This window comes from Haliotis rufescens, unplaced genomic scaffold, assembly GCF_023055435.1.
Source record: "Haliotis rufescens isolate VD_foot unplaced genomic scaffold, xgHalRufe1.0.p SCAF_33, whole genome shotgun sequence".
NCBI lineage: Eukaryota > Metazoa > Mollusca > Gastropoda > Lepetellida > Haliotidae > Haliotis > Haliotis rufescens.
Genome location: NW_025964035.1, coordinates 4226007 through 4253304, shown reverse-complemented (window position 1 = coordinate 4253304; position 27298 = coordinate 4226007). Strand labels below are relative to the sequence as shown.

Here is a 27298-nt window from a genome sequence, read left to right as displayed (position 1 = left end):
TAGCGTGTTCCAGGACACCTTGAAGTTGAGGTGCTTGCTTCGCATCTTCCAGGACACCTTGAGGTTGAGGTTCTTGCTTAGCGTCTTCCAGGACACATTGAAGTTGAGGTGCCTGCTTCGCATCTTCCAGGACACCTTGAAGTTGAGGTGTTTGCTTAGCGTCTTCCAGGACACCTTGAAGTTTAGGTGTTTGCTTAGCGTCTTCCAGGATACCTTGAAGTTGAGGTGCTTGCTTAGGATCTTCCAGGACACCTTGAATTTGAGGTCCTTGATTAGCATCTTCCAGGGTACCTTGAATTTGAGGAGCTTACTTAGCATCTTCCAGGACACCTTGAAGTTAAGGTGCTTGCTTAGCATCTTCCAGGACACCTTGAAGTCAAGGTGCTTGCTTAGCGTCTTACAGGACACCTTGAAGTTGAGGTGCTTGCTTAGCGTGTTCCAGGACACCTTGAAGTTGAGGTGCTTGCTCAGCATCTTCCAGGACACCTTGAAGTTGAGGTGCTTGCTTAGCATCTTCCAGAACACCTTGAGGTTGAGGTGCTTGCTTAGCGTCTTCCAGGACACCTTGAAGTTGAGGTGCTTGCTTAGCATCTTCCAGGACACCTTGAAGTTGAGGTGCTTGCTTAGCATCTTCCAGGACACCTTGAAGTTGAGGTTCTTGTTTACCGTGTTGCAGGACACCTTGAAGTTGAGGTGCTTGCTTAGCATCTTCCTGGACAACTTGAAGTTGAGGTTCTTGTTTAGCGTCTTCCGGGTCACCTTGAAGTTGAGGTGCTTGCTTAGCGTCTTCCAGGTCACCTTGAAGTTGAAGTGCTTGCTTAGCATCTTCCTGGACACCTTGAAGTTGAGATTCTTGTTTAGCGTCTTCCAGGACACCTTGAATTTGAGGTTCTTGTTTACCGTCTTCCAGGACACCTTGAAGTTGAGGTGCTTGCTTAGCGTTTTCTAGGACACCTTGAAGTTGAGGTGCTTGCTTAGCATCTTCCAGGACACCTTGAAGTTGGGGTGCTTGCTTAGCATCTTCCAGGACACCTTGAAGTTGAGGTGCTTGCTTAGCATCATCAAAGGCACCTTTAAGTTGAGGAGGTTGCTCCGCGTCTCCAAAATAAGGTTGTGGAATTAATATCTTCAGTTATCATTGAAGTTTAAGTTTCTTGTGAAGAAAAGGTGTCCCTAGTTTTGATGGAGATGGACAATTTAGTTCAAAATCCTCGAATAACCGTTTTGTTCCATGGGCACGGATCACCACGTGGCCGACTTTGTTATGTGATGCTACAAGAAACTCACAGAGTTTTTATTAAACGCCAAACTCAACAGTATTCCATCTACTGGACAACAAATGTATTCTGGAGCCCACTTGGATGTTCCTGAATTAACGATGTTTTCGTCAAATGAAATATGATCGCTGAGACTGACAAGGTCTCCATGCCTTGAAAATACTTTGAAGCCCTAAGAACTTTCTGCAATCTGGAATTGGAAATTATCTGGTGACAATTTAGTACCTTGATGACAATGCACAAACTGAATTTAAAATTAATTGTAAACTAAATAACCGACGAAAACCGACGAGATTTATGCCAATGGCACAGCTTAATTTCAGAACGTGTGTTTTTCTTGAGGACTGAAACGCCTTTCGTCCCCTGACACATCTGCCAAATACTACGATGTGACTGGAGCAAGTACCAGGAGCAGAGCGGCCAATCGTACACAATAATGTCTTGTTGAGGCTACTCCTCAATGCCTTGTTCCTGTATGATGATGAAATATCTTCCATTTTGGAATGAAGACCTCACCTGTGGCGCCAGCGTTTTGGTGATCGCATCTCAAATCAAGCACCTGTCTCAGCTACATTCCAGTTGTATGATCAACGTTTTACAACAATCAAGGCCCCAGGAAAGCTTTCATAAAGTTATATACAATTGGGATCGATGACATGCATCAACCAAGTCAGCGAGCCTGAGAACCCGCTCTCGCGAGTCGCCTCTTCTCGCAACGTCAAAATATGTTCTGTTATGTTATGTAGAATGCAATGCCTGGAAATATTAATATCAGGTATATACATGAAACAAAGTATCAATATTCAGAGTTGCGTCTCTGTACGTACATCTGTCTACATACCTATCTCCTATGGAAATGATACACTGAATAATATGATACAGAATATGCTGCAGCTTCGTGTTTGTTTGTTTGTTGTTTAACGCCGCACTCAGCAATATTCCAGCTATATGACGGCGGTCTGTAAATAGCCGAATTTAGATCAGACAGTCCGGTGATTGACATCAAGAGCAACGATTTAAGAATTTTAGGATACGATGACATGCTTCAACCAAGTCAGCGAACCTAACCACACGATCCCGTCGGTCGCCTATTACGACAAGCATTGGTTGCTGAAGAGCTATTCTAACCCGGATCTTCACGGGTCCTGCAGCTTTTTGGTGGAGGTTACATGAGACTGTATGTGACAATATCACTGGGAGGTGTGCGTGTGCGTGCGTGCGTGCGTGTTTGAGAATGCGTTTTGTCCGTCCTTCACGTTGCATTTCCGGAGCATAAATCTATAGACCGTTCAATATTTCTTGACTAAACTTTGCACACACATATAGAGGCGTTTCGAACTTTATTAATTGTAATCAGCTCTTGATTCTGCGTCATATACTCTTTGGGACAAGACCCAGGCGAGTTTTTGTGGACAAGGGCTTGAGTCTTGCTCTCAATGGTTTTTGGTTTTGGTTTGGTTTGTTGTTTTACGCCGCACTCAGCAATATTCCAGCTATATGACGGCGGTCTGTAAAAATAATCAAGTTTTGACCAGACAGTCCAGTGATTGATATCATGAGCATCGATCCACGCAATTGGGATCGATGACATACATCAACCAAGTCAGCGAGCCTGACCACCCGATCCCGTTAGTCGCCTTTTACGACAAGCATAGTCGCCTTTTACGGCAAGTATGGGTTGCTGAAGACCTATTCTACCCTGGAATCTTCACGGGTCTAAACACATGGTATTGATATTGAATCATATTAAGGGTTCGATGTTGAGCATAGATATCTTACGAATACGGTTAGGTGAGGTGAAATGGGGATTAACGTCGCGTCCAAGATTATTGCACTTATATAGCGACGTGCATGCACGTGTGTGTATTTGTGTGGCTGCTTGTACTAGTCGGACTGATGCCGATTTATAGTGCTAGCACACTGAGATACCATGCCGCAGTTTAACATGAATACCCCCTTCAGACACATTTTACTGACTCCGAGCCGACCAGTCCTTGTTTAAGCCCCTTAATGCCGAGCGCCAGACTGGATAACAACAAGTACCATCTTTTTACGTCTTTTGGTAGGACGCAGCCGGGGATCGAACCCCAGACTTTCCGCTCTCCGGGCGGACGCTCTACCACTAGACCACGGAGGCGGTCCCTTACGAATATGGAAAGGGTTTTGTCGTTATTATTATTTTGAAACATTTTATGTTTGTTTACTTTACAGGTGTGAATAAGCTTTAGTACTCCCTCCTCAGTGAAACTTCCAACCTAACCCAGGGGTGACTACACAACAATGACAAAGCAAGGGAAACCGCACACTGACAAAACAGGTACACCAGGTCTCTCAATGTTTTAAAGAGCTGTCGACGAGTGGGAATTACGTGTTAGCGCCGGTCCCTACCAACATAGGGTTGTCGTAAGAAGCGATTAAATGGATAGGGTAGTTAGGCTTCGTGATAAGGTTCGTTGCATGTCATCGTTGCCAATTGCTTATAGTCGCTATATGGCTTAAAATAATGCCGATGCTATGTTAAATTTTAACTCACTCACTCATATCGATACTCATAATGTCATCACTGGATTGGGGGCGGTCGGGTAGCCCAGTGGTTAAAGCGTTCGCTCGTCACGCCAAAGACCCGGGTTCGATTCCCGACATGGGTACAATGTGTGAAGCCCATTTCCGGTGTTCCCCGCCGTGGCATTGCTGGAATATTGCTAAAAGCGGCGAAAAACCATACTCACTCACTCATCACTGGATTGTCTGGTGCGGCATTTAAAACAAGCACACACATGAACAATCTGTATTTCGCTGCTCTTACGGTGGGGTATCTGAGTGGTTCAAGCGTTCGCTCGTCACGCTGACGACCGGTTTCGATGCACTACATTGGTCCAATGTGAACATGTAAAGCCCAATTTTGTTATCCTTGACAAAAAAACCTGAAATAATTATACAACGATATTACTGGGATATTGCTGAAAGCAACGGAAGCCATACTCACGTACCATTCCTATGTTTCACAATCTCGATTCGGCTGTTCTTATCCCAGATACTGATTATTTGGTGAATTCGATAGAACCTCCGCCGGGAGAGTGGGAGATCAGTTGTTCGATCCCTAACTTTATCTCTACCTGGCAGGGGGCACGGGTGGCCCAGTCGTCTAAGGCGCCGCGATTCGCTATTCAGAGTTGCGTCCCTTCGGCACGCCAGAAACCTATGATTGTGGGTTCGAATCCCGGTTCGCCCCGATTATGTTTCTAGGTTTGTCAGCGCCATGCCCGTGCTCGTGGGTTTCACCGAAGTGGTAATCGTCTGAGACCTGCATCACTTCGGGGTTTCCTCCCACATTAAGCTGACACGCCGTGATATAACTGGAATACTGTTAAAAGCGGAAAGAGAGAGAGTCTGGTTTGGTCTTGATTATTTACAGACCGTCGTCATATAGCTGGAACATTATTGAGTGCGGCTTTAAACAACAAACAAACAAACCTGGCTTGGCACTCGGCATTAAGGGGATAAAACCCTTCCTGCAATTACCAGAAAGCAAGGATTTTAAATCAGTTACTGGCTGGTTCGGAGTCTCCACACACACACACACACACACACACACACACACACACACACACGCACACGAGCACCCACGTCGCTATATACATGATTACACATCAATACGTGATTTTAAACCTCATTTCCCCTCGCCTCGCCTCGCCTCAACTCCGATTGGCTTTGCTAGTTGGTGTTTTACTTATAACATCCTCTAACGCCAGAGCTGGGACGTATATCATACCACTGGTTCTTTATTTTCAGAAACAAGAGAAACATGGGGTCATCGAGTGGATGGCATCGTCACGTTGTTGGGATACAGTGTCGGGGAGGGAACTCTGCTCAAGTTTCCTTACCTATGCGCAAGGAATGGCGGAGGTACGGTTGGTTGGTTTGTTGTTGAACGCCGCAATCAGCAATATTCCAGCTAAATGACGGCGGTCTGTAAATAATCGAGTCTGGACCAGATGATCCAGTGATTGACATGATGAGCATCGATCAACGCAGTTGGGATCGATGACATGCATCAACCAAGTCTGACCGCCCGATCCCGTTAGTCGCCTTTTACGACAAGCATAGTCGCCTTTTACGGCAAGCATGGGTTGCTGAAGATCTATTCTAACCCGGATCTTCACGGGTCCTTACATATAAAATGTCATCTTCCCGAGGCAAGGGAGTTAACAGACTATAAAAGTTCAGAGAAAACTGGACCTTAAAGTCAGTTGATTCCCTTGTCTCGGGAAGATGCTAAAATGTATATTTACCACACAAGATAATATATGAAACCGCAATATTAATTACATTTTTCTCTACATAAGGTCACCGAACATTGACTGTGTATATCTGCTTCAAGAGAATTTGTGAAATAGCAACACCACCATTTTTTTTACAAATGTATACGCAGTCTGTTTGTCTGCAACAAATTATGCATTATATATATTAACCGATTTTGAACCTTAAAACAACATTTATCAACATTTTTATGTTTCGAACATACTTTCCACGAACCTTAGGAAACGGGCGTAAAATATCTGTTGCTGGCGTACGGATCTTAAAAAGGACATTCTTAAAAGCAGTGAAGCTTATCTACACCTCTGTAGCCTTGTCGTACGCTCACTGGGCTACAGATAAGGTTGCGATTTCGATCCTCGGGAATATATAGAAAATATTTGTCATTTAATTTTACATTTCATTACATGTTACAATCTGAACGGAAGTTATATTAATAAAATACCCAGGACATTATATAAAATCCCTGGGATATTATAACACATTATATAGCAAATATGACTTGAATATCCTGTAAAATCTGTTTATGTCCCTGTTTATGAGATTTACCCCGACTGGAGAATAATAGGATGACGTCACCGGAGGTTTATAAGTCTCAGAAATCTCTCACCGACTCTGTGTACTCTTTTCAGGAGCATTCTTGATCCCTTACCTGGTGTTTGTGGGTCTTTGTGCCGTGCCGCTGTACTTCCTGGAGGTCGTCATTGGACAATACTACCAGAAAGGGCCTGTTGAGGTGTGGAAGTTTTGTCCAGCCATGAAAGGTGATATGTACAATAAATGTATCCGTCAGAGATTTATCTAGAAGTTCATATTAAATACCCTTGGCAGGCAAATTGTGGAAAAACATTATTTTGTGGTAAATACAATTTATTTATTTATTTTTTTATTTTCATAAATTCAATACAATATGTAACGTCTCTTCCGCTTTGTTGATACTGGTGTATCAGTGCAATACCAGTGACCTCCACAAAGTCATTTTATTGGTAATAACTATATCAAAATGCTTTTGTAAATTTCACTGACATTCGGTGTGACTATCGGCATCCTGTTTGTTTGTTTGTTGTTTAACGCCGTACTCAGCAATATTACAGCTATACGACAGCGGTCTGAAAATAATCGAGTCTAGACCAGAAAATCCAGTGATTGGCATCATGAGCATCGATCCACGCAATTGGGATACTATGATATGCATCAACAAAGTCAGAGAGCCTTATCACCCGATCCCGTTAGTCGCCGCTTACGACAAGCATAGTCGCCTTTTACGGCAAGCATGGGTTGCTGAAGACCTATTCTACCCCGGATCTTCACGGGTAGATAAATCTGATTGTGCAGACATTTCCCCTACATTTGTGCTGAAGAAACAGAAGTCTCATATATCTTTTTAAGCCAATGGCAATGGAAAATACTTTTAACTGAATATACTGAATTTGATCGAGAGAAAAACCGTTGATGGAAGCAATAGAATTGCGTATAATGTTATCCGTAAGATCCGGGGTAGAATACGTCTTCAGCAACCAATGCTTGCTGTAAACGGCGACTATGCTTGTTGTTAGAGGCGACTAACGGGATCGGCATGTCAGACTCGCTGACTTGTTTGATGCATGTCATCGTATTTTAATTGCGTGGATGGATGCGCATGATGTCATTTACTTGATTGTCTGGTCCAGACGCGATTATTTACAGAGCGCCGTCATGTAGCTGGAATTGTAGCTGAAGCTTTTATTAACGTTTCGCTAACCCTAGAGTTGCGCCCCTTAACCCAGAGACGATGTTGATTGAGTGACTGAATATGGAGTTAACTCCCCTTTGTAACTCTTTTTGTGTAAAAAGATTCATTAGTGTTACGAACGAACGAAAAAACGCTGTGCTGACCTACCGAAACTTTGTAAGAAAAACGATGTTAATGTCTTGTGTAACGAATGAATGTAGGGAAGCACAGTTGTTTTTTTACGAAGCTGTGAAGCGAAGCGAGGTTTAATTGAGGCTATGAAATTTGAAAGTTTGCGATGTTTTAATATGCTTCTGTATTTCACAAAACACCTCAACATTAAAAGTTTGAACTTTGACCTTTATTCCACGTGTTTTCAATGGAAGGAAAATATTGAAAAATAACGAACATTATAGTAAAAATACCTAACTCCGGGTAATATCCATGACCTTTATTAACATTTGAAAGATATTTGAAGATTGAACTTTTGAATTTGATAACTGCAGTGCATTTCCAAAATGCACGGAAGTCAGTTACTTCACATTTATCTACTCGCTCAAATGTGTCAAGTAGATCAAGTTGATACGGCCGCTGAGATAGCAGCTTTGAAGGTTAAATTGCAATATGTGCAATAAGAGGCAGCAAAACGTGCTGAATGAGAGTGAGTGAGTGAGTGAGTTGGGATTTACGCCCCTTTTAACAGTATTCCAGTTATATCACGGCGTATCAGCTTAATCAGGGAGGAAAGACCGAAGTGATGTTTACCACTTCGGTGAAACCCACGAGCACGGGTATGGTGCTGACAAACCTAGAAACATAATCGGGGCGAACCAGGTTCGAACCCACAATCATAGGTTTCTGGCGTGCCCAAGGGACGTAACTCTGCACAGCGAATCGCGGCGCCTTAGACGACTGGGCCACCCGTGCCCCCGCTGAATTAGAGACGCTTTCTACAAAACGTGAACTTGAAATGGCCGAGGCTAGATTAGGTGTGTTAGAACAATCTGAAGATTTTGACATTAAAGAAAGCACATATGAGTATGGTAACAATTCTGTTGCTAAGGAACGTGTTGATAAATATCTGAATAGTTTAGAAAATCAGTGTGAAAGCCTTGATCAATCTGAAACAAATTTAAAAACTAGTTTCATCAGTTGAAAGTTGGTTGGTTGGTTGGTTTGCTGTTTAACGCCGCACTCAGCAATATTTCAGCTATATGACGGCGGTCTGTAAATAATCGAGTCTGGACCAGACAACCCAGTGGTTGATATCATGAGCATCGATCCACGCAATTGGGATCGATGACATGCATCAACCAAGTCAGCGAGCCTGACCACCCGATCCCGTAAGTCGCCTTTTACGACAAGCATAGTCGCCTTTTACGGCAAGCATGGGTTGCTGAAGACCTATTCTACCCCGGATCTTCACGGGTCCATCAGTTGAAAGGTTACCTACAGCAACTCTGGTTTATTGAAGCACCAGTATTTACACCAAAACAAACATGCTCAGGACAAGTTTCCATGACTGATTTATTTAAAATCTTTGCTGAACAAATGAACATTAGCAGATTGCCCCCACCTCAGCCAGGTAGGTTTGATGGAGATCCATTGACATATCCCTCATGGATTAGTGCTTTCGATATTCTCATAGAGAAGAGAAATATTCACCCTTGGGGATAACTATATGATAACTGGCACTGGACGAGAAACGGACGAATATGACCCTGTTGGTGTAAGTCATAGAATGTTGACTTACGAAGTACAAGGGAACATTTCTACGTCAATATCAATAAAGATGTACATTTCCTCATCGATTAAGGAATCTCAGTTAACACAAAGTGTTATAAGATCTCTGGAATATGATTTCCCAGAACAGGAGCGTAAAGATGGGATATCGAATGATGATACTTCTTTCCTGAAACAGATGAAAGAGGGCATAGGACAACAAGACAATGGACATTACGAAATGCCCCTTCCATTTCGAGGTAAGGTGGCACCTAAGTTGCCTAACAATATCAGTCAAGCTCAGAAACGACTGAGACAACTATAGGCTCAATTCGAGAAGAGACCATCCTTCTTCAAGGACTATCAGACTTTCATGCGAGACATGATTGATAATGGTTACGCTGAAAAATTACAAAGTGATGACTCGCGTTAACCAGCGTGGTATGTTCCACATCATGGCATGTACCGTGCATGGAAACCAGACAGGATCGATTGTAGCGCCAAGTTTCAAGGTGAATCTCTTAACGACCATCTGTCACAAGGGCCTGAACGAATGCGCTTATTGGTGTTGGGTGTAGATTACGTGAAGAGCAGTTTGCCTTCCTGTGTGACATCAAACCGATGGTTTTTTTTCCAATTTCAAGTTACAGAACCTCATAGAGACTATCTGAGAATTCTGTGGTACACAGATAGAGATTTCACTATGGAGCCGACTGAATATCGACTAAAGGTCCATCTGTTTGGTGCATCTTCCTCCCCGGGATGCGCTCATTATGGCTTGAAACAAATTCCAAATGACTTCGAATCGGAAGTTGGAGTAGAAGCTGCAGACTTTCTCAGAACAAACTTCTATGTGGATGACGGCCTAAAGCCGGTCTCGTCAGTTGCTGAAGCTGTCGAGCCTATCCAGAACACAAGGAAACTGTGCTCAAAAGTAGGCTGCATTTACACAAGTTTGTGTCGAACTCACGTGAAGTAATCACAACAGATCCTAAGGAGGATCGGTTTAAGGAACTAAAAGACTTCAGTCTAGTTCATGATGCATTACCAATCATTACCAATGGAACATTGAATCGGACGCGTTTCAGTTCAGAATTGTGCTGAACGATGTACCCCTGACTCGACGAGGAATCTTGTCAATGATCAGCTCGATCCGTGATCCCCTCGGGTTCATAGCACCCGTTGTGTTGGTTCGAAAGGAAGTTCTGCAACAGATGTGCAGAGAAGGATCAAATTGGGACGATCCCTTCCCTGATGAACTGCGATCTAACTGAGAACGTAGCGAACTGTCTCTCCTACAGTCGCTACATGTGAATCGAATTCATTTTGGAGAATTGTAAAGTGTAGAATTGCATCACTTGTCCGATGCAAGCAGCTGTGGATATGGACAATGCAGTTACATCAGACTTGTTGACCAATGCGATCAAGTGCACTGCTTCTTCGTAATTGGAAAATTACGTGACGCCCCATTGCGACAGATGGCCATTCCCAGATTAGAATTGACGGCAGCTCTTGTGTCGGTTATAATAATGCAACGTCCTAAAAGAAGAACTCCAGTCTGGAAACATTTCAGAATTCTTCTGGACGGAGAGCAAGCTGGTGCTAGGCTACATCAATAATGACTCTAAGCGCTTTTATATCTTTGTAGCTAACCATGTATCGCAGATAAGGGAGTCAACATACCCTAGTCAATGGCGATATATCCAAACTGAAAATAACCCTGCTGACGATGCGTCAAGAGGACTGTCAGCAAGACAGCTGGTAAAGTCCAAATGGTTGACAGGAACCTCATTTCTATGGGAAAAGTCAATACTAGCGATGCTTTATATGCTTCTGTAATAAGCAAAACACCAGGGCCCCGTTCCTAAAAGCGAACGTAGCGCTGCGACTGTCGTAAGCTAATGTTAAAATATGGGAGTTACGATCACCTTAGCACTGCGCTGCGACTGTCGTAAGCTAATGTTAAAATATGGGAGTTACGATCACCTTAGCGCTGCGACTGTCATAAGCTAATGTTAAAATCTGTGAGTTACGATCACCTTAGCGCTGCGACTGTCGTAAGCTAATGTTAAAATATGGGAGTTACGATCACCTTAGCGCTGCGCTGTGACTGTCTTAAGCTAATGTTATAATCTGTGAGTTACGATCACCTTAGCACTGCGACTGTCGTAAGCTAATGTTAAAATCTGTGAGTTACGATAACCTTAGCGCTGCGACTGTCTTAAGCTAATGTTAAAATCTGTGAGTTACGATCACCTTAGCACTGCGACTGTCGTAAGCTAATGTTAAAATATGGGAGTTACGATAACCTTAGCGCTGCGACTGTCGTAAGCTAATGTTAAAATCTGTGAGTTATGATCAACTTAGCGCGGCGACTGTCTTAAGCTAATGTTAAAATATGGGAGTTACGATCACCTTAGCGCTGCGACTGTCGTAAGCTAATGTTAAAATATGGGAGTTTCGATCACCTTAGCACTGCGACTGTCGTAAGCTAATGTTAAAATCTGTGAGTTACGATCACCTTAGCGCTGCGACTGTCTTAAGCTAATGTTAAAATATGGGAGTCACGATCACCTTAGCGCTGCGACTGTCGTAAGCTAATGTTAAAATATGGGAGTCACGATCACCTTAGCGCTGCGACTGTCGTAAGCTAATGTTAAAATATGGGAGTCACGATCACCTTAGCGCTGCGACTGTCGTTAGCTAATGTTAAAATATGGGAGTTACGATAAACTTAGCGCTGCGACTGTCTTAAGCTAATGTTAAAATCTGTGAGTTACGATCACCTTAGCACTGCGACTGTCGTAAGCTAATGTTAAAATATGGGAGTTACGATCACCTTAGCACTGCGACTGTCGTAAGCTAATGTTAAAATATGGGAGTTACGATCACCTTAGCGCTGCGACTGTCTTAAGCTAATGTTAAAATATGGGAGTTACGATAACCTTAGCGCTGCGACTGTCGTAAGCTAATGTTAAAATATGGGAGTTACGATCACCTTAGCGCTGCGATGTGACTGTCTTAAGCTAATGTTATAATCTGTGAGTTACGATCACCTTAGCACTGCGACTGTCGTAAGCTAATGTTAAAATATGGGACTTACGATAACCTTAGCGCTGCGACTGTCTTAAGCTAATGTTAAAATCTGTGAGTTACGATCACCTTAGCACTGCAACTGTCGTAAGCTAATGTTAAAATATGGGAGTTACGATAACCTTAGCGCTGCGACTGTCGTAAGCTAATGTTAAAATATGGGAGTTACGATCACCTTAGCGCTGCGCTGTGACTGTCTTAAGCTAATGTTATAATCTGTGAGTTACGATCACCTTAGCACTGCGACTGTCGTAAGCTAATGTTAAAATATGGGAGTTACGATAACCTTAGCGCTGCGACTGTCTTAAGCTAATGTTAAAATCTGTGAGTTACGATCACCTTAGCACTGCGACTGTCGTAAGCTAATGTTAAAATATGGGAGTTATGATAACCTTAGCGCTGCGACTGTCTTAAGCTAATGTTAAAATCTGTGAGTTACGATCAACTTAGCGCGGCGACTGTCTTAAGCTAATGTTAAAATATGGGAGTTACGATCACCTTAGCGCTGCGACTGTCGTAAGCTAATGTTAAAATATGGGAGTTACGATCACCTTAGTGCTGCGACTGTCTTAAGCTAATGTTAAAATATGGGAGTCACGATCACCTTAGCGCTGCGACTGTCGTAAGCTAATGTTAAAATATGGGAGTCACGATCACCTTAGCGCTGCGACTGTCGTAAGCTAATGTTAAAATATGGGAGTCACGATCACCTTAGCGCTGCGACTGTCGTAAGCTAATGTTAAAATATGGGAGTCACGATCACCTTAGCGCTGCGACTGTCGTAAGCTAATGTTAAAATATGGGAGTTACGATAAACTTAGCGCTGCGACTGTCGTAAGCTAATGTTAAAATCTGTGAGTTACGATCACCTTAGCACTGCGACTGTCGTAAGCTAATGTTAAAATATGGGAGTTACGATCACCTTAGCGCTGCGACTGTCGTAAGCTAATGTTAAAATATGGGAGTTACGATCACCTTAGCGCTGCGACTGTCTTAAGCTAATGTTAAAATATGGGAGTTACGATAACCTTAGCGCTGCAAATGTCGTAAGCTAATGTTAAAAAATGGGAGTTACGATAACCTTAGCACTGCGACTGTCTTAAGCTAATGTTAAAATATGGAGTTACGATCACCTTAGCGCTGCGACTGTCTTAAGCTAATGTTAAAATCTGTGAGTTATGATAACCTTAGCTCTGCGACTGTCGTAAGCTTATGTTAAAATATGGGAGTTACGATCACCTTAGCGCTGCGATCGCTTTGTGGAACGGGGCCCTGAACATTAAAAGTTTGAACTTTGATCTTTATTCCACGTGCTTTCAATGGATGGAAAATATTGAAAAATATCGAACATTTCAGGAATTTTGCTGAGTGCGGCGTTAAAGAACAAATGAAAAGCGTATAATGTATGTTACCTTAATTGTATTCAATACATGACACGTGTGTATTTTGAACAGGCCTTGGCCTGGGCACGGCGTTGGTGTCGTGGGTGTACGCCATGTACACGTCCATGTACTTCTCCTGGTATCTCTACTACTTCTTCAACTCCTTCTTCAACCCCCTGCCCTGGTCTACCTGTGGCAACCCCTGGAACACGCCCAGCTGCGTGGAGTCGACGCTGTATGGGCACCAAGGGATGAACACCACAGTGAATGGCACGGTTCCACTGCGAGCTGCCATTAACACGACACAGTCGGGTCACCTGAATGGATCCACTGCGAATGTTGCTAGTGCCTCAGAAGAATTCTGGAGGCAAGTATTTAACTATGATCTAACACATCTCTGTATAAGTAAATGTTATTTAAAACCGAAATTACAGTAACATTGTAAAGGTGCTTATTATTTCTTAAATCATGTCAGGTAAAAGTAGATATCCATAATGATCATTAACCTAAGGCATGCAGAAACAGACCCGTGAAGATCCGGAGTAGATAGGTCTTCAGGAACCAATGCCTGCCGTAGAAGGCGACTAACGGGATCGGATGGGCAGGCTAACTGACTTGGTTGATGCCTGTCATCGTATCACAATTACGTGGATCGATGCTCATGATGTCAAGCAATGGTTTTAGACTCGATTATTTACAGGCCGCCGTCATATAGCTGGTGTATGCGGCGTTGAACAACAAACAAACCAAGACCTTGTTAACAAGGAAACTCATCTGTTTCAGATATAATACACTGGACATCTCGAGTGGCCTCGATGACACAGGGTCCATTCGGTGGCCTTTGTTTGGATGTCTCACCTTCACCTATGTCACCATGTACATCATGCTGTTTAAGGGTATCCGTGTTACGGGCAAGGTAATGGCGAATTTAGGCATAGGTCAGTACATATAAAACGCCAGAGAATAACCATACTCGATTATCTAACGAACTATTGGGCGTCAAGAACAATAGCGGTGAAAATTATATGAATTGATCACTGACAAATCAGGACCCGTGAAGATCCTGTGTAGAATAGGTCTTCAGCAACCAATGTTTTTAGTAAAAGGCGAAAATGATTGTCGTAAGAGGCGACTAACGGGATCGGATGGTCAGGCTCGCTGACTTGGTTGATGCATATCATCAATTCCAATTGCGTGGATCGATGCTCATGGAATCAATTAATGGATTGTCTGGTCCAGACTCGATTACTTACAGACCGCCGCTATAAAGGTAGAATATTGCTGAGTGCGCCGTTAAACTACAAACAAACAAACAAACAAACAATATAACAATCATTTTCAGATCGTGTACGTAACCTTCATGTGCCCCGTGCTTGTGTGTGCGGTCTTCCTAATACGGGGCTCCTTGTTGCCAGGGGCGACAGATGGAATATTTTATCTCATGAGACCAGACTTTGGACAGCTAAAAAGCCCTAACGTAAGTGCCATGGCAAAGTTCGCCACATCAGCTGCTACATCATAAACTATTCATGTAGCATGTGGGAAAAATGTTCTTTCTTATGCAACCTCTGGAGGTTGTGTGGTATTGGAATGAGGGTTTAACTTCAGACATTGACATGACTCATATGAGCAATAATGTCATTACGGAGGACAGGGTAATTCCATGATCTGTTATCTTCATGTGTTGTAGATATGGATCGAGGCGTGTGGCTATGCCCTTCACTCGATGGGAACCAGTACAGGGATCGCCAACACAATTTCCAGTCACAATCAGCGAAGCAGTAACTGCTACAGGTAAGGGGAGCGGGGTATTAAAAATTCCAGAGGGCCTGTATGTTTACATTATCTGTTCCAGAAAATAATGGAAATATTAGATTCCATACACATTTTTTACACACTAAAAATAATTGTTCGCTTGACACAGGATATCCTGAAAGACGCTTTTGAAACAAATGTTCGGGTTTTTATGTTTGGAAGCAGTGATTGAAGAACTATTCTGTCTCATTGAAATACTACACACTTCGAAATCCCATTAGGACCATATTAGTATTTTGTTTTATCTCTTTTAAAAGTCGTAATTACGATAAGAAGTCGTAATTAGGACTTTTACAATGATGATGAAAATCACTGTGATATAATGACAAAGTATTAAATAGAATCTTATTATAAACTATATTTTCTCGTAGTTACAAGTTTTGAAAAGTCGTAAGTATGACTTTTCTCTTGAAATTACGACTTTGAAGAGAGAAAAAAACAAAACCAATATGGTCCTAATGGGCTTTCGTATTATACAGTCTATTAAGTTGTACCATTTGTTCTTGGGGTTTAGACGGTAACCGTTTCTTTTCTCTAAGTAAACATGTTATTGTTTACCAATTCGTGTTCCACCGCGCTTCACCATCTTGGTTTCAATGTCAGTTCTTACTCAAACATGTGTCACACGTCAGTCCTTCCTAACACATGTATTACACGTCAGTCCTTCCTAACACATGTATTACACGTCAGTTCTTCCTAACACATGTATTACACGTCAGTCCTTCCTAACACATGTATTACACGTCAGTTCTTCCTAACACATGTATTTCACGTCAGTCCTTCCTAACACATGTATTACACGTCAGTCCTTCCTAACACATGTATTACACGTCAGTCCTTCCTAACACATGTATTACACGTCAGTCCTTCCTAACACATGTATTTCACGTCAGTCCTTCCTAACACATGTATTCCACGACTTACACAATGATAACGATCTATTTCTGAATTACGATCAGAGAGGTATCATCGCCCATGTTTTTCTGGTCTATTCCATTTAAAACACATCACACGGTATACAAAGATATTGAAATAATTGTGCATCGCAATATGAGAGGTTGCATCACCTGTGTTTGGTTGCTCATGTGTGTTCCCTGACTTATACCATAATGGGGATATAAATATGAATCACGATCTGAGGGGGTTGCATCCCCTATCATTGGCTGATAAGTTCATATTAACATATGTGTTCCCCGACTTATACCATAAGGGGATATGAATATGAATCACGATCTGAGAGGTTTCATTGACTGTGTTTTTCCGGTCATTTCCTTTTTACACGTATGTTCCAAGGTGAATGTCATAATGGCAACGATAAATTATTAATATATTAATTAATATATATTAATTACGATGCATAAGAGGCATATAACTTATGTGTACATATATGCACATGTGTGGTTTTCTTGTTTTAAGAAGAATAACAACAAAAAATAAACACATTGACAGAAACACTGACGAAGGAAGCACTCTTAAATTCTTTCCTTGAAACAATGATGATATTGGGCAGAGAAATCATTATAATAAACAAAGGTTTTAAAAATCTCGCCCTAAATCTTCATTTTACATTTGTTTGCACACTGAGAAAGCTCACTTGACCCGTGAAGATCCGGGATAGAACAGGTCTTCAGCAACCCATGCTTGCTGTAAAAAGCGACTATGCTTGTCGTAAGAGGCGACTAACGGAATCGTGCGGTCAGGCTCGCTGACCTGGTTGATGCATGTCATCGTATCCCAACTGCGTGGATCGATGTTCATGATATCAATCACTGGATTATCTGGTCCAGACTCGATTATTTTCAGACCGCCGTCATATAGCTGGAATAAACAACAAAGAAACAAAGAAACGAGAAAGCGCACTGCCTAATGATGTATATTGGCGTTGCTCTCTTGAGTCATAACAGAAGTGGTCATTGAATATTGCTATTGCCAGGGTTGCGCTAATTCTATGCATCGTGGACCCTCTGATCACCATCTTCTGTGGACTGTCTATCTTCACGGTGTTGGGGCACATGGCTTACGTGACCGGGGTCGACATGGACGACTTCAAGTCATCAGGTACACCAAATTAACGCATAATAACAGAAAACTGCACATGCACGTCGTGATATTAGTGCCTTAATCTGGAACTTTAAACTCTGTTTCACCGACCATCCGCTTTGGGCATCTACATGTACATTAGTCTGATGTTGTTCTACAAATACGTTTGTCAGGTTTGTTTGTTTGTTAATAATGTAGCCCATGTACGTATAAAGAATCTCACTCTCGGGTCTTTTGTTATATTTTGTTTTATTAAAAAATCGAGGTTTGCGAGGAGTTAAACTTGTATCGCCTAGCGTTGATATATTTCATATCAAAAGACACGAGGGTGATATGTTGTTTAGCATCCCACATCATTCTTGTCAGTTTGTAAACAGTAATAAACAGGGTCTTCAGTGTATATGAACAGCTAACTAGCTTCTGTGACGGAGAGATTAGTGATGTAATGTCAGTAACCAACGAGAGATCGCGTGTTCTCACGCAAGCGATATCTCCCGTGGAAGTCAGTTTGGGATTATAAATGACTCTCTCTATAGTATGTATAATTTCAGTGTAAGATGCATACACATATGCTAATGCAACCAATTCACTTCCGCCTTCAGGTCTTAATCTGGCGTTCTCAGTGTTACCGGAAGCAGTGACTTATCTCCCTTTGTCCCAGTTGTGGTCGGTGCTGGTCTTCCTGATGATGATGACGTTGGGCCTTGATACAACGGTATATGAAGCTAGTTTATCACAATCATACTAGACTAGGGGATTCATGGTTAAAATTGGTCCTCAGCAACTTATGCTTGTCGTTCGGAGCGTGAGTGAGTGAGTGAAAATTCGTCCCACAAGCAGTGCTCAGCCACCCTTGTTTGTGTGTTGTTTAACGTCGCACTCAGCAATATTCCAGCTATATGACTGCGGTCTGTAAATAATCGAGTCTGGACCAAACAATCCAGTGATTGACATCATGAACATCGTTCTACGCCATTGGGATACGATGACATGCATCAACCTTGTCAGCGAGCCTGACCACCCGATGCCGTTAGTCGTCTCTTACGACAAGCATGGGTTGCTGAAGACCAATTCTAACCCGGGTCTTCACGAGTGGTTTCATCCTTATATAGTGTAAACCGATGTCGGTACTATTCCGACGATAATAGTACCAGTGGTACTAGTTGACACTATTGTGAGTCAGTTAATTTGGCAAAGGTAAGTGAAAGGCCATGAAAGACGTGTACTTACATGTACTTTGCTTGCTGTGAACTCGACTGACTCACACATGGGATCCCGGCTCGCCGATTGGCTGGCAGATTTTCGGGTTCTGCGACTTCCCTGGCACGGGCTGCGGCTCTCGGGAATCTTCGGCTGTACCGGCGGACATGGCCGACCACCACACTTATATCGACGAGAACAAATTATGAACTAAGGAGATGAAATGTTTTGCATCAATAAGTCAACCATAATGTACACTTGTGATGATGAATATGCGTTGTAATGATGTATGCTTTGTTATTTGTTAACGTATCATTAGACCCGTGAAGATCCGGGGTAGAATAGGTCTTCAGCAACCCATAAAAGGCGACTACGCTTGTCGTAAAGGGCGACTAACGGGATCGGGTGGTCACGCTCGCTGACTTGGTTGATGCTGTCATCGATCCCAATTGCATGGATCGATGCTCAAGATATTTATCACTGGATTGTCTGGTCCTCGACTCTTTACAGACCGCCGTCAGATAGCTGGAATATTGCTGAGTGCGGCGTTAAACAACAAACCAACCAATCCAATGTTAACGTATTAATGCAAACCATTACAAAACAAACCCTTCGTTGCAGGTACCGAGTTTAGAGATAACACAGGAGACCCTAGCTGACCAGTTCCCTTCACTGGCCAAACGGCGGTGGCTTCTCCTCCTGATCGTGTTTCTTCCTTGCTTCCTTCTAGCTCTTCCCTATACCACACAGGTAGGACGAAATAACCACGATTCCACTGTAGATACAAGGCAAATTAGCGATTGGATCTCCACACAATACTCCTGCGAAACGATGTGTGACCCCTGAAGATCCGAGGTAGAATAGGTCTTCAGAAACCCATACTTGCCGTAAAAGGCGACTATGCCTGTCGCAAGAGGCGACTAACGGGATAGTTTAACTCCCAATCTGAATAATAATATTCCTTGAACTTACAAATAAGAGTTTGTGAGGAAGTGAGTGAGTTGGGTTTTACGCCGCTTTTAACATTATTCCAGTTATATCGCGGCGTGTCAGCTTAATGTGGGAGGAAAGCCCGAAGTGATGCAGGTCTCAGACGTTTACCACTTCGGTGAAACCCACGAGCACGGGTATGGTGCTGACAAACCTAAAAACATAATCGGGGCAAACCGGGATTCGAACCCATAATCATTATTTTCTGGCGTGCCCAAGGGACGCAACTCTGCACAGCGAATCGCGGCGCCTTGGGCGGCTGAGCTACCCTTGCCCCCTCCATAAGAACTACATGATATCATTATTAATCATGTGATATTTGCAGCTTATTCTCTGATCTTCCATCATAAACATTTTCATTGGTTTTAAAACACGTCTCTTGTTTACATGGTCTCGCTGCAGAGTGGCATCTACGTCCTGACTCTCGTAGACTGGTACTCCTCGGTGCCGCCTGTGATGCTGTTTGGGGTGGTGGAGTGTATAGTGCTGGCCTGGGTGTTTGGTAAATATGTTCGTCATAGCATGGGTATTCGGCAAGAAGGTAGGTCCCGAGCAACCAATGCTTGCCGTAAAAGGCGACTATGCTTGTCGTAAGAGGCGACTAACGGGATCGGGTGGTCAGGCTCGCTGACTTGGTTGATGCATGTCATCAATCCCAATTGTATTCATTTGATTGATTTCATGATACCAATCACTGGATTGTCTGGTCCAGACTCGATTATTTACAGACCCCCGTCATATAGCTGGAATATTGCTGAGTGCGGCGTTAAACAACAAACCAACCAACCAACCAACCCAAGAAATGTTTGTCGTATTAGGCGACTAAATGGATAAGGTGGTCCGTGTCGGTGACTTGGTGGATTGGACGTCAGAGTTCCCAATTGCGTAGATCGATGCTCATGATGTCCATCACTGGATTGTCTTATTATGTACCGAGCGCCGTCATCTACCCGAGATATTGCTGAGTGCGGCGCTAAACAACAAACACAACACGTGCCATCGCGCAGCATTTGGCTTTCCAAATTCTTGGTCTCCGACAGCCTGATCTTATCGTAAGAGGAGAATAAATGGATCTGGTGGTCAGGCACGCAGTTATTTAATAATTTAAAAATTAGTCAAATAATTGTGTCTAGGACATATAAACCTATGGTTGATATTATCAGCAGCGCCCTACGCCGTACGATGTCGCGCGATCAACCTAGTCACACAGTCTGATGGGCCCGTGAAGATCCGGGGTAGAATAGGTGTTCAGCAACCCATGTTTGTCTCCCACCGTGAAGATCCGGGGTAGAATAGGTCTTCAGCAACCCATGCTTGCCGTAAAAGGCGACTATGCTTGTCGACTAATAAGATCGGGGGTCAGGGTTGCTGACTTGGTTGATGCATATCATCGTATCCCAGGGCGGTCGGGTAGCCTAGTGGTTAAAGCGTATGCTCGTCACGACGAAGACCCGGGTTCGATTCTCGATGTGGGTAAAATATGTGTAGCCCATTTCTGGTGCCCCCGCTGATATTGCTGGAATATTGCTAAAAGCGGCGTAAAACCCTACTCACTCACTTATCGTTTTCAACTGCGTGGATCCGATGATCATGATGTCAATCACTGTACTGTGTGGTCCACATTCGATTATTTAAAGACCGCCGTCATACAGCTTGAATACGGCGTTAAACAACAAACAAACAAGCACACCAAGTCTGATCATCCGATCCATGCGACAAGCATAGTTTGTTGGGGGCCTATTCCAACCCGGAAAATGAGAACCTTCAAGTTTCTGAACAATAGCAGAAAAAGAAAACGATTGAAAGCATCTGTGAATAACAAGACGTTTACTTTACAGGTGTATGGAGACTGGACAAGTGTACGATGGAGATGTATGGACAGACCGTCCCAAGGTGGCTGGCTTTCCTCATGAAATACATCACACCAGGACTTCTCATGGTAGGACGTTCAGCCATGTTTAATCTTGAGTGAGTGAGTGAGTGAGTGAGTGAGTGAGTGAGTGAGTGAGTGAGCGAGCGAGCGAGGATAAACCTCATAACGTCGCTTTCAGTTTGTCAGTTGGTCTCATGATCACGGTGGTGTGGCAGGAAATGTCTTAGATACCAACTGAAACCCACGAGCCAGAATTCTGCCACCCTTAAGGTACACAACTCCCTTATTATTATTATTATTATTATTATTATTATTGAAGCTCTTCAGCAACAAATGCTTGTCGTAAGAGGCGACTAACGTGATCGGGCGGTAAGGCTCGCTGACTTGGTTGATGCTTGTCATCGTATCCCAATTGCGAAGATCGATGCTCATGATGTCAATCACTGGATTGTCTGACCCATACTCGATTATTTCCAGCCGCCGTCATATAGCTGGAATATCGCTGAGTGCGGCGTTAAACAACAAACAAACAAAATTCTTATCTTAAAATTATTGCATGTTCACATGCCACAGTTGTACGTACATGTATGTATTCACTATTTCCAGATTATTTTTGTGTACGCCTTCTACGAGTACCGTCCTCCAAAATATGGTGACTACTTCTATCCTGAATGGGCAACTGTGATTGGCTGGCTTATATCTCTGTTCATGATTGTACCAACGCCTTGCTGGATGGTGTACTGTGTATGGAAGTCGGAAGGGGACACATTTAAACAGGTAACTGAAGCTGATTGCACTGGTCCTGAGTACATGGAGACGATGTACGATGGAGATGTATGGACAGAGTGGCTGGCTTTCCTCATGAAATACATCACATCAGTTTGGGCGGTTGGTTTGTTGTTTAACGCCGCACTCAGCAATATTCCGGCTATATGACGGCGGTCTGTAAATAATCACGTCTGGTCCAGACAATCCGGTGATTAATATCATCAGCATCGATCCACGCAATTGCGATCGATGACATGCATCAACCAAGTCAGCGAGTCTGACCACCCGATCCCGTTAGTCGCCTCTTACGACAAGCATAGTCGCCTTTTACGGCAAGCATGGGTTGCTGAAGACCTATTCTACACCGGAATCTTCACGGGTCAGATCACACCAGGACTACTCATGGTAGGACGTTCAACCATGTATAATGTGAGTGAGTGAGTGAGTGAGTGAGTGAGTGAGTGAGTAGATTTTGTTTGTGATGTTAACTCAAAATAAGACATTTTGCTTACAAGTAGATTAGAGACACAAACCTCAGTCCTGCAAACCTATATCAAAACATACATGTGTTATAATATAACAGTGTACCCTATTTCACCCAAAACAGATAAGCAGGACATGGTGCCCTTTTCGGGAACACCTGGTGTCATATTGGATGTTCATAATCCTTTTATAAACTCGTAATTTCACCTATGCTCTTTTACGACCAATGGAATACATTTCGACAAATAATCTAGACTGGTTATTCCCAGGCTTCGACGTTCAAAATTAATAAATTTTAATTAATATCAAGTTCTCATTTAATAAATAAAAAAGTACTCTGAATTGTTTATTCTTTCCCCAGAAATTGGTGAACGCATTCATTCCGCAAGATGTACCATCGGATATACCAATGGAAAACAGACGTGAAGAGCAAGAAGCACTCAACGTAGCCATATAATCGACAGTTCCATGTCAACCCATCCTCTATAATCCAGTGTGATATATCTCAATTCTGTAATAATCAATATCCTGGACCCATTCGCTACCATAACTTCGTTTAGCAAGGGACGGCACTATACCTCTTATTGGTAACTTCGTTTAGCAAGTGACGGCACTATACCTCTTATTGGTAACTTCGTTCAGCAAGTGACGGCACTATACCTCTTATTGGTAACTTCGTTTAGCAAGTGACGGCACTATACCTCTTATTGGTAACTTCGTTTAGCAAGTGACGGCACTATACCTCTTATTGGTAACTTCGTTTAGCAAGTGACGGCACTATACCTCTTATTGGTAACTTCGTTCAGCAAGTGACGGCACTATACCTCTTATTGGTAACTTCGTTTAGCAAGTGACGGCACTATACCTCTTATTGGTAACTTCGTTTAGCAAGTGACGGCACTATACCTCTTATTGGTAACTTCGTTCAGCAAGTGACGGCACTATACCTCTTATTGGTAACTTCGTTTAGCAAGTGACGGCACTATACCTCTTATTGGTAACTTCGTTTAGCAAGTGACGGCACTATACCTCTTATTGGTAACTTCGTTTAGCAAGTGACAGCACTATACCTCTTATTGGTAACTTCGTTCAGCAAGTGACAGCACTATACCTCTTATTGGTAACTTCGTTTAGCAAGTGACGGCACTATACCTCTTATTGGTAACTTCGTTTAGCAAGTGACGGCACTATACCTCTTATTGGTAACTTCGTTCAGAATGCCTCTCGGTCATGCGTGTAATTTCATTGGGCGGCTATTTTTAGCAACGCCTCTTACTCTGACACATAACGAAGTGAATTGGCGAAAGGGTTCAGGAGATTGATCGTAATAGATTTCAAATTTATTAGCGTCATTATTGAATGGTCACCTAGGTATGTCGGGGAGCAAACCATGAACATATGCTAACTCGTAAATGCGAAAAAAAATTGAATGAGTGAGTGAGTTTATGCTTTACGTCACATCGGCAATATTTCAGCTATATCGTGACGAGAAATTATTCATTTTTAATATATATGTTTAAACTTAATAAAAACCAAAATTACTAGAATATCACAGATTAATATTTAAAACTAGCATACAACTATAGAAAGGATATCACTATAAGCAACGGTACAATATAAACACGGGCTACAGATCGCCAGTAGCTGAAGGTAGATCACCATGCTAGTGTCCATGGGGACTTACAATACTTCTGCCACCTGCATGGACCCCAGCCGGATTTACATTATCCCTTCAGCTGTTGGCGATTATTGACAAGTTTAGCCAAAGTTAAACGAACATAAATACTACGAATAAAAACGTGGCTGAAATAAATATACTTTGAGAGACGTGGTCTTACATATCCTCTCAGGGGGACAATAATTTTACACTACTTTAACCCCCTTCGAGGATATAGCCACTAACAATCTCAGTTATTGATTTATTCAACCAATTATAAAAGGAATTTATTTATTTACAAAACATGACAATCAAAATTTATGAATTAAGTCAATTTCTTTTAAAAAGCAAGAATTAAATGAGAACTTACCGGATAAAAAAAATCCTTGAGCGATGAAACTTTGAAATATTTATCCCTTGTGATGGAAAAATCAATGCAGTCAAGCAGGACATCCTTGACCGTGATTCTTTCATCACAAGGGATACAAAATGGAGGATCCTCACCTTTCAATAAATATTCATGAGTTAACGAGAATGACCAATACGACATCGTCTTAATACGACCTCTTCAAATCTGGACTGACAACCCAAGTAGTTATAACCGATATTTGCTTTTATTGCATGTAATTTATAATTTTTATAGCCACTTGGGTGTCCCACTTCTTCTGCATTAGATCGCTGATGTAACATCTAATGACAGGTTTATAATCAATGTATGGTATAAGAAGTGGTGTCACAGATTTGTTGAGTGCTGCTTTTGCAGCAGCATCAGACAGTGTATTACCAACAATTCCAACATGGCTCGGTAACCAACAAAAGACGATGTCGTATTGGCCAGTAGCAAGTTTGTTATGTAGTTCTATGATGTCGAGTAAAATTGGATGCTGACACGAGGTATTTTTAAAAGCCTGAAGACAGGAGAGAGAGTCTGAAAATAGTATGAATCCCTAATGTTTAGTCATTTTATCAATATATTCTAAAGCAGTTAAAATAGCCTTTGATTCAACTGTGAAAATGGATGAGTTGAGTCGGGTTGATAAAGTTCTGGATCAAATGATATCTCAGCGGGGGAATAAATCTCTTATACCCCGCCACGAGCACTACAAGCTGCACGTGCATTTCTGAGAGGAAGAATAAATCTTTTATACCCCGCTTCAAAGCGAAAAGCTGCGCACTTTTCCTGACTCAAAGGAATTAACATGACAGCGCAAGTTTACCTCAGCTAAATCGAACTTCTGCTTTCTATCAATTTGGAATTTATTTGTAGTATTTTACATATAATAATCAAGTTTTAAAATTTGCGTATGAACAACAAATATATTGTCTTATGTTTTGTCACTGAAAACGATATCAGCCATTCCAGAATGTTCTTTTGTTCAGGTTTCAATTTTTTTATCGAGAATCTGTCAAAATATGTTTCGAAGCGTAGTCGCCAATTTGAAATTAGTGCCGTAAGGCACGAGAAAGCTGCCTTCTGATTGGCTAATGTCGACTTGTTGTCAGTCATTCCATTGGTCGGTCAAAGTTCGCGCAAGGTCGGTCTGACGTGACCCGTAATTGGGTGTCCTCAGATCTTTGTTTAGCGGGAGCGAGAACTAAGATCTGATTTTAATGAGATTGGTTGTAAGAGGCGACTAACGGGATCGGGTGGTCAGGCTTGCTGACTAAGTTGATGCATGTCATCGTATCCCAATTGTGTGGATTGATGCTCATAATATCAACCACTGTATTGTCTGGTCCAGACTCGATTATTAGCTCACGGGGTCCATCCGTCGTCCGTACGTCAACATTTTTTTCAAACGACTTCTTCTGAACCAGTCATTAGAAATTAACGAAATGTGACTGGAAGCATCCCAAGGTGGTGGGGATTTAAATTTGTGCAAATGGTGGGGCTGATCCCCAAGGGGCTGAGGGGCGGGCCAAATAGGGGTTATTTGGCTATATTGCTTTAAACGACTTCTTCTCTGGAACTAAGAGATAGATATCAACCATATTTGGTAGGAAGCATTTTCCGGTGGTGACCATTTATAATTGTACAAATGGTTGGGTTGACCCCCTAAGGGACTGAGGCCCGGGGCCAATTAAGGGTAATTGGCTATATTGCTTAATATGACTTCTTTTCTGGAACTAAGAGATAGATATCAACCATATTAAATTTTGGTTGGAAGCATTTCCCGGATGTGACGATTCAAAGTTATACAAATGGAGGGGCTGAGGGGCGTGGCCGAAAGGAGTTTATAACTTGGACACCGTTAAGATCCCCACCCTATAACCGTATGTACAATTGCTGAGTATAATGAGAGGATTGCACATATGCTACCAGGACTGGCCCTTCTCTTCATCTGTCCGGCACTCCGAAAGGAGTTACAACCTTGACCATAACATGCAAACCGATATCATCCCCACCCTATAATAAATAGATACATTGTATACATTTGTTTGTTTTGAAGAGAATAATCCATTTGTGCCAATAGGATGGGGTCAAGCTTTGCCTCTGGAAACGCAGATCCCGGATCATAACATGGAAACGGTTCAGATCGTTATGCAACATTTGTATCTAGAGAAGACACACTCATGCTGTCAGATTTGCCATCCACCCCTTATAAATGCTGACAGAGTCAAAATTACGAAATATTTGCAGTATTATATACATGTACAATGCAAATGTTTATTTTGTCATGATTGCGTAAATATCCAGATGAGCGATACAGGCCCTATGGGCCTCTTGTTTACAGACCGCCGTCATTTAGCTGGAATATTGCTAAGTGCGGCGTTAAAGAACAGACAAACGTCCAATCATTTACTCCTATACAATACCCTATTGCCTACAGAACTGAGGACGCTCAGCCAGTCAGAGTGGAATATTCTAAATTATCTGGAGTGAGCGAAAAATTCAGAAAGGCATATTTGATTTCCATATCTCGAACATGAATATAATCGAAGCATTCCGAATGCAAAAATATAAAGCTA

General features: G+C 42.4%; 3 protein-coding genes across 3 annotated transcripts; all 3 read left to right on the top strand.

Moving 5' to 3' along the window:
• The first annotated feature begins 5174 nt into the window (after positions 1-5174).
• LOC125372002 (sodium- and chloride-dependent glycine transporter 2-like) lies at positions 5175-14291 on the top strand. Its single transcript, XM_048380781.1, has 4 exons — positions 5175-5196; positions 6227-6358; positions 13575-13873; positions 14286-14291. The coding sequence occupies exons 1-4, from the start codon at positions 5175-5177 to the stop codon at positions 14289-14291; spliced, it is 459 nt and encodes a 152-aa protein (XP_048236738.1).
• Positions 14292-14299: 8 nt separating this feature from the next.
• LOC125372005 (sodium- and chloride-dependent creatine transporter 1-like) lies at positions 14300-15332 on the top strand. The gene is made up of 3 exons (XM_048380796.1): positions 14300-14418; positions 14845-14979; positions 15193-15332. The coding sequence occupies exons 1-3, from the start codon at positions 14377-14379 to the stop codon at positions 15298-15300; spliced, it is 285 nt and encodes a 94-aa protein (XP_048236753.1). The 5' UTR covers positions 14300-14376; the 3' UTR covers positions 15301-15332.
• Positions 15333-17278: 1946 nt separating this feature from the next.
• On the top strand, positions 17279-24273 carry LOC125372016 (sodium- and chloride-dependent glycine transporter 1-like). Its single transcript, XM_048380852.1, has 7 exons — positions 17279-17375; positions 17960-18072; positions 19179-19307; positions 19950-20049; positions 21386-21486; positions 22027-22197; positions 23033-24273. The coding sequence occupies exons 1-7, from the start codon at positions 17330-17332 to the stop codon at positions 23126-23128; spliced, it is 756 nt and encodes a 251-aa protein (XP_048236809.1). The 5' UTR covers positions 17279-17329; the 3' UTR covers positions 23129-24273.
• The last annotated feature ends 3025 nt before the right edge of the window (positions 24274-27298 follow it).

Bases quoted from the DNA above. Each gene is read 5' to 3' on its own strand.
- LOC125372005 (XM_048380796.1), top strand. From the start codon at position 14,377: ATGTACATCATGCTGTTTAAGGGTATCCGTGTTACGGGCAAG. The intron at 14,419-14,844 runs GTAATGGCGAAT...AATCATTTTCAG, and splicing joins GTATCCGTGTTACGGGCAAG to ATCGTGTACGTAACCTTCAT. The intron at 14,980-15,192 runs GTAAGTGCCATG...CATGTGTTGTAG, and splicing joins GACAGCTAAAAAGCCCTAAC to ATATGGATCGAGGCGTGTGG.
- LOC125372016 (XM_048380852.1), top strand. From the start codon at position 17,330: ATGGCTTACGTGACCGGGGTCGACATGGACGACTTCAAGTCATCAG. The intron at 18,073-19,178 runs GTATATGAAGCT...CCTTCGTTGCAG, and splicing joins CGTTGGGCCTTGATACAACG to GTACCGAGTTTAGAGATAAC. The intron at 22,198-23,032 runs GTAACTGAAGCT...TTCTTTCCCCAG, and splicing joins AAGGGGACACATTTAAACAG to AAATTGGTGAACGCATTCAT.
- LOC125372002 (XM_048380781.1), top strand. From the start codon at position 5,175: ATGGCGGAGGTACGGTTGGTTG. The intron at 5,197-6,226 runs GTTTGTTGTTGA...TACTCTTTTCAG, and splicing joins GGCGGAGGTACGGTTGGTTG to GAGCATTCTTGATCCCTTAC. The intron at 6,359-13,574 runs GTGATATGTACA...TATTTTGAACAG, and splicing joins GTTTTGTCCAGCCATGAAAG to GCCTTGGCCTGGGCACGGCG.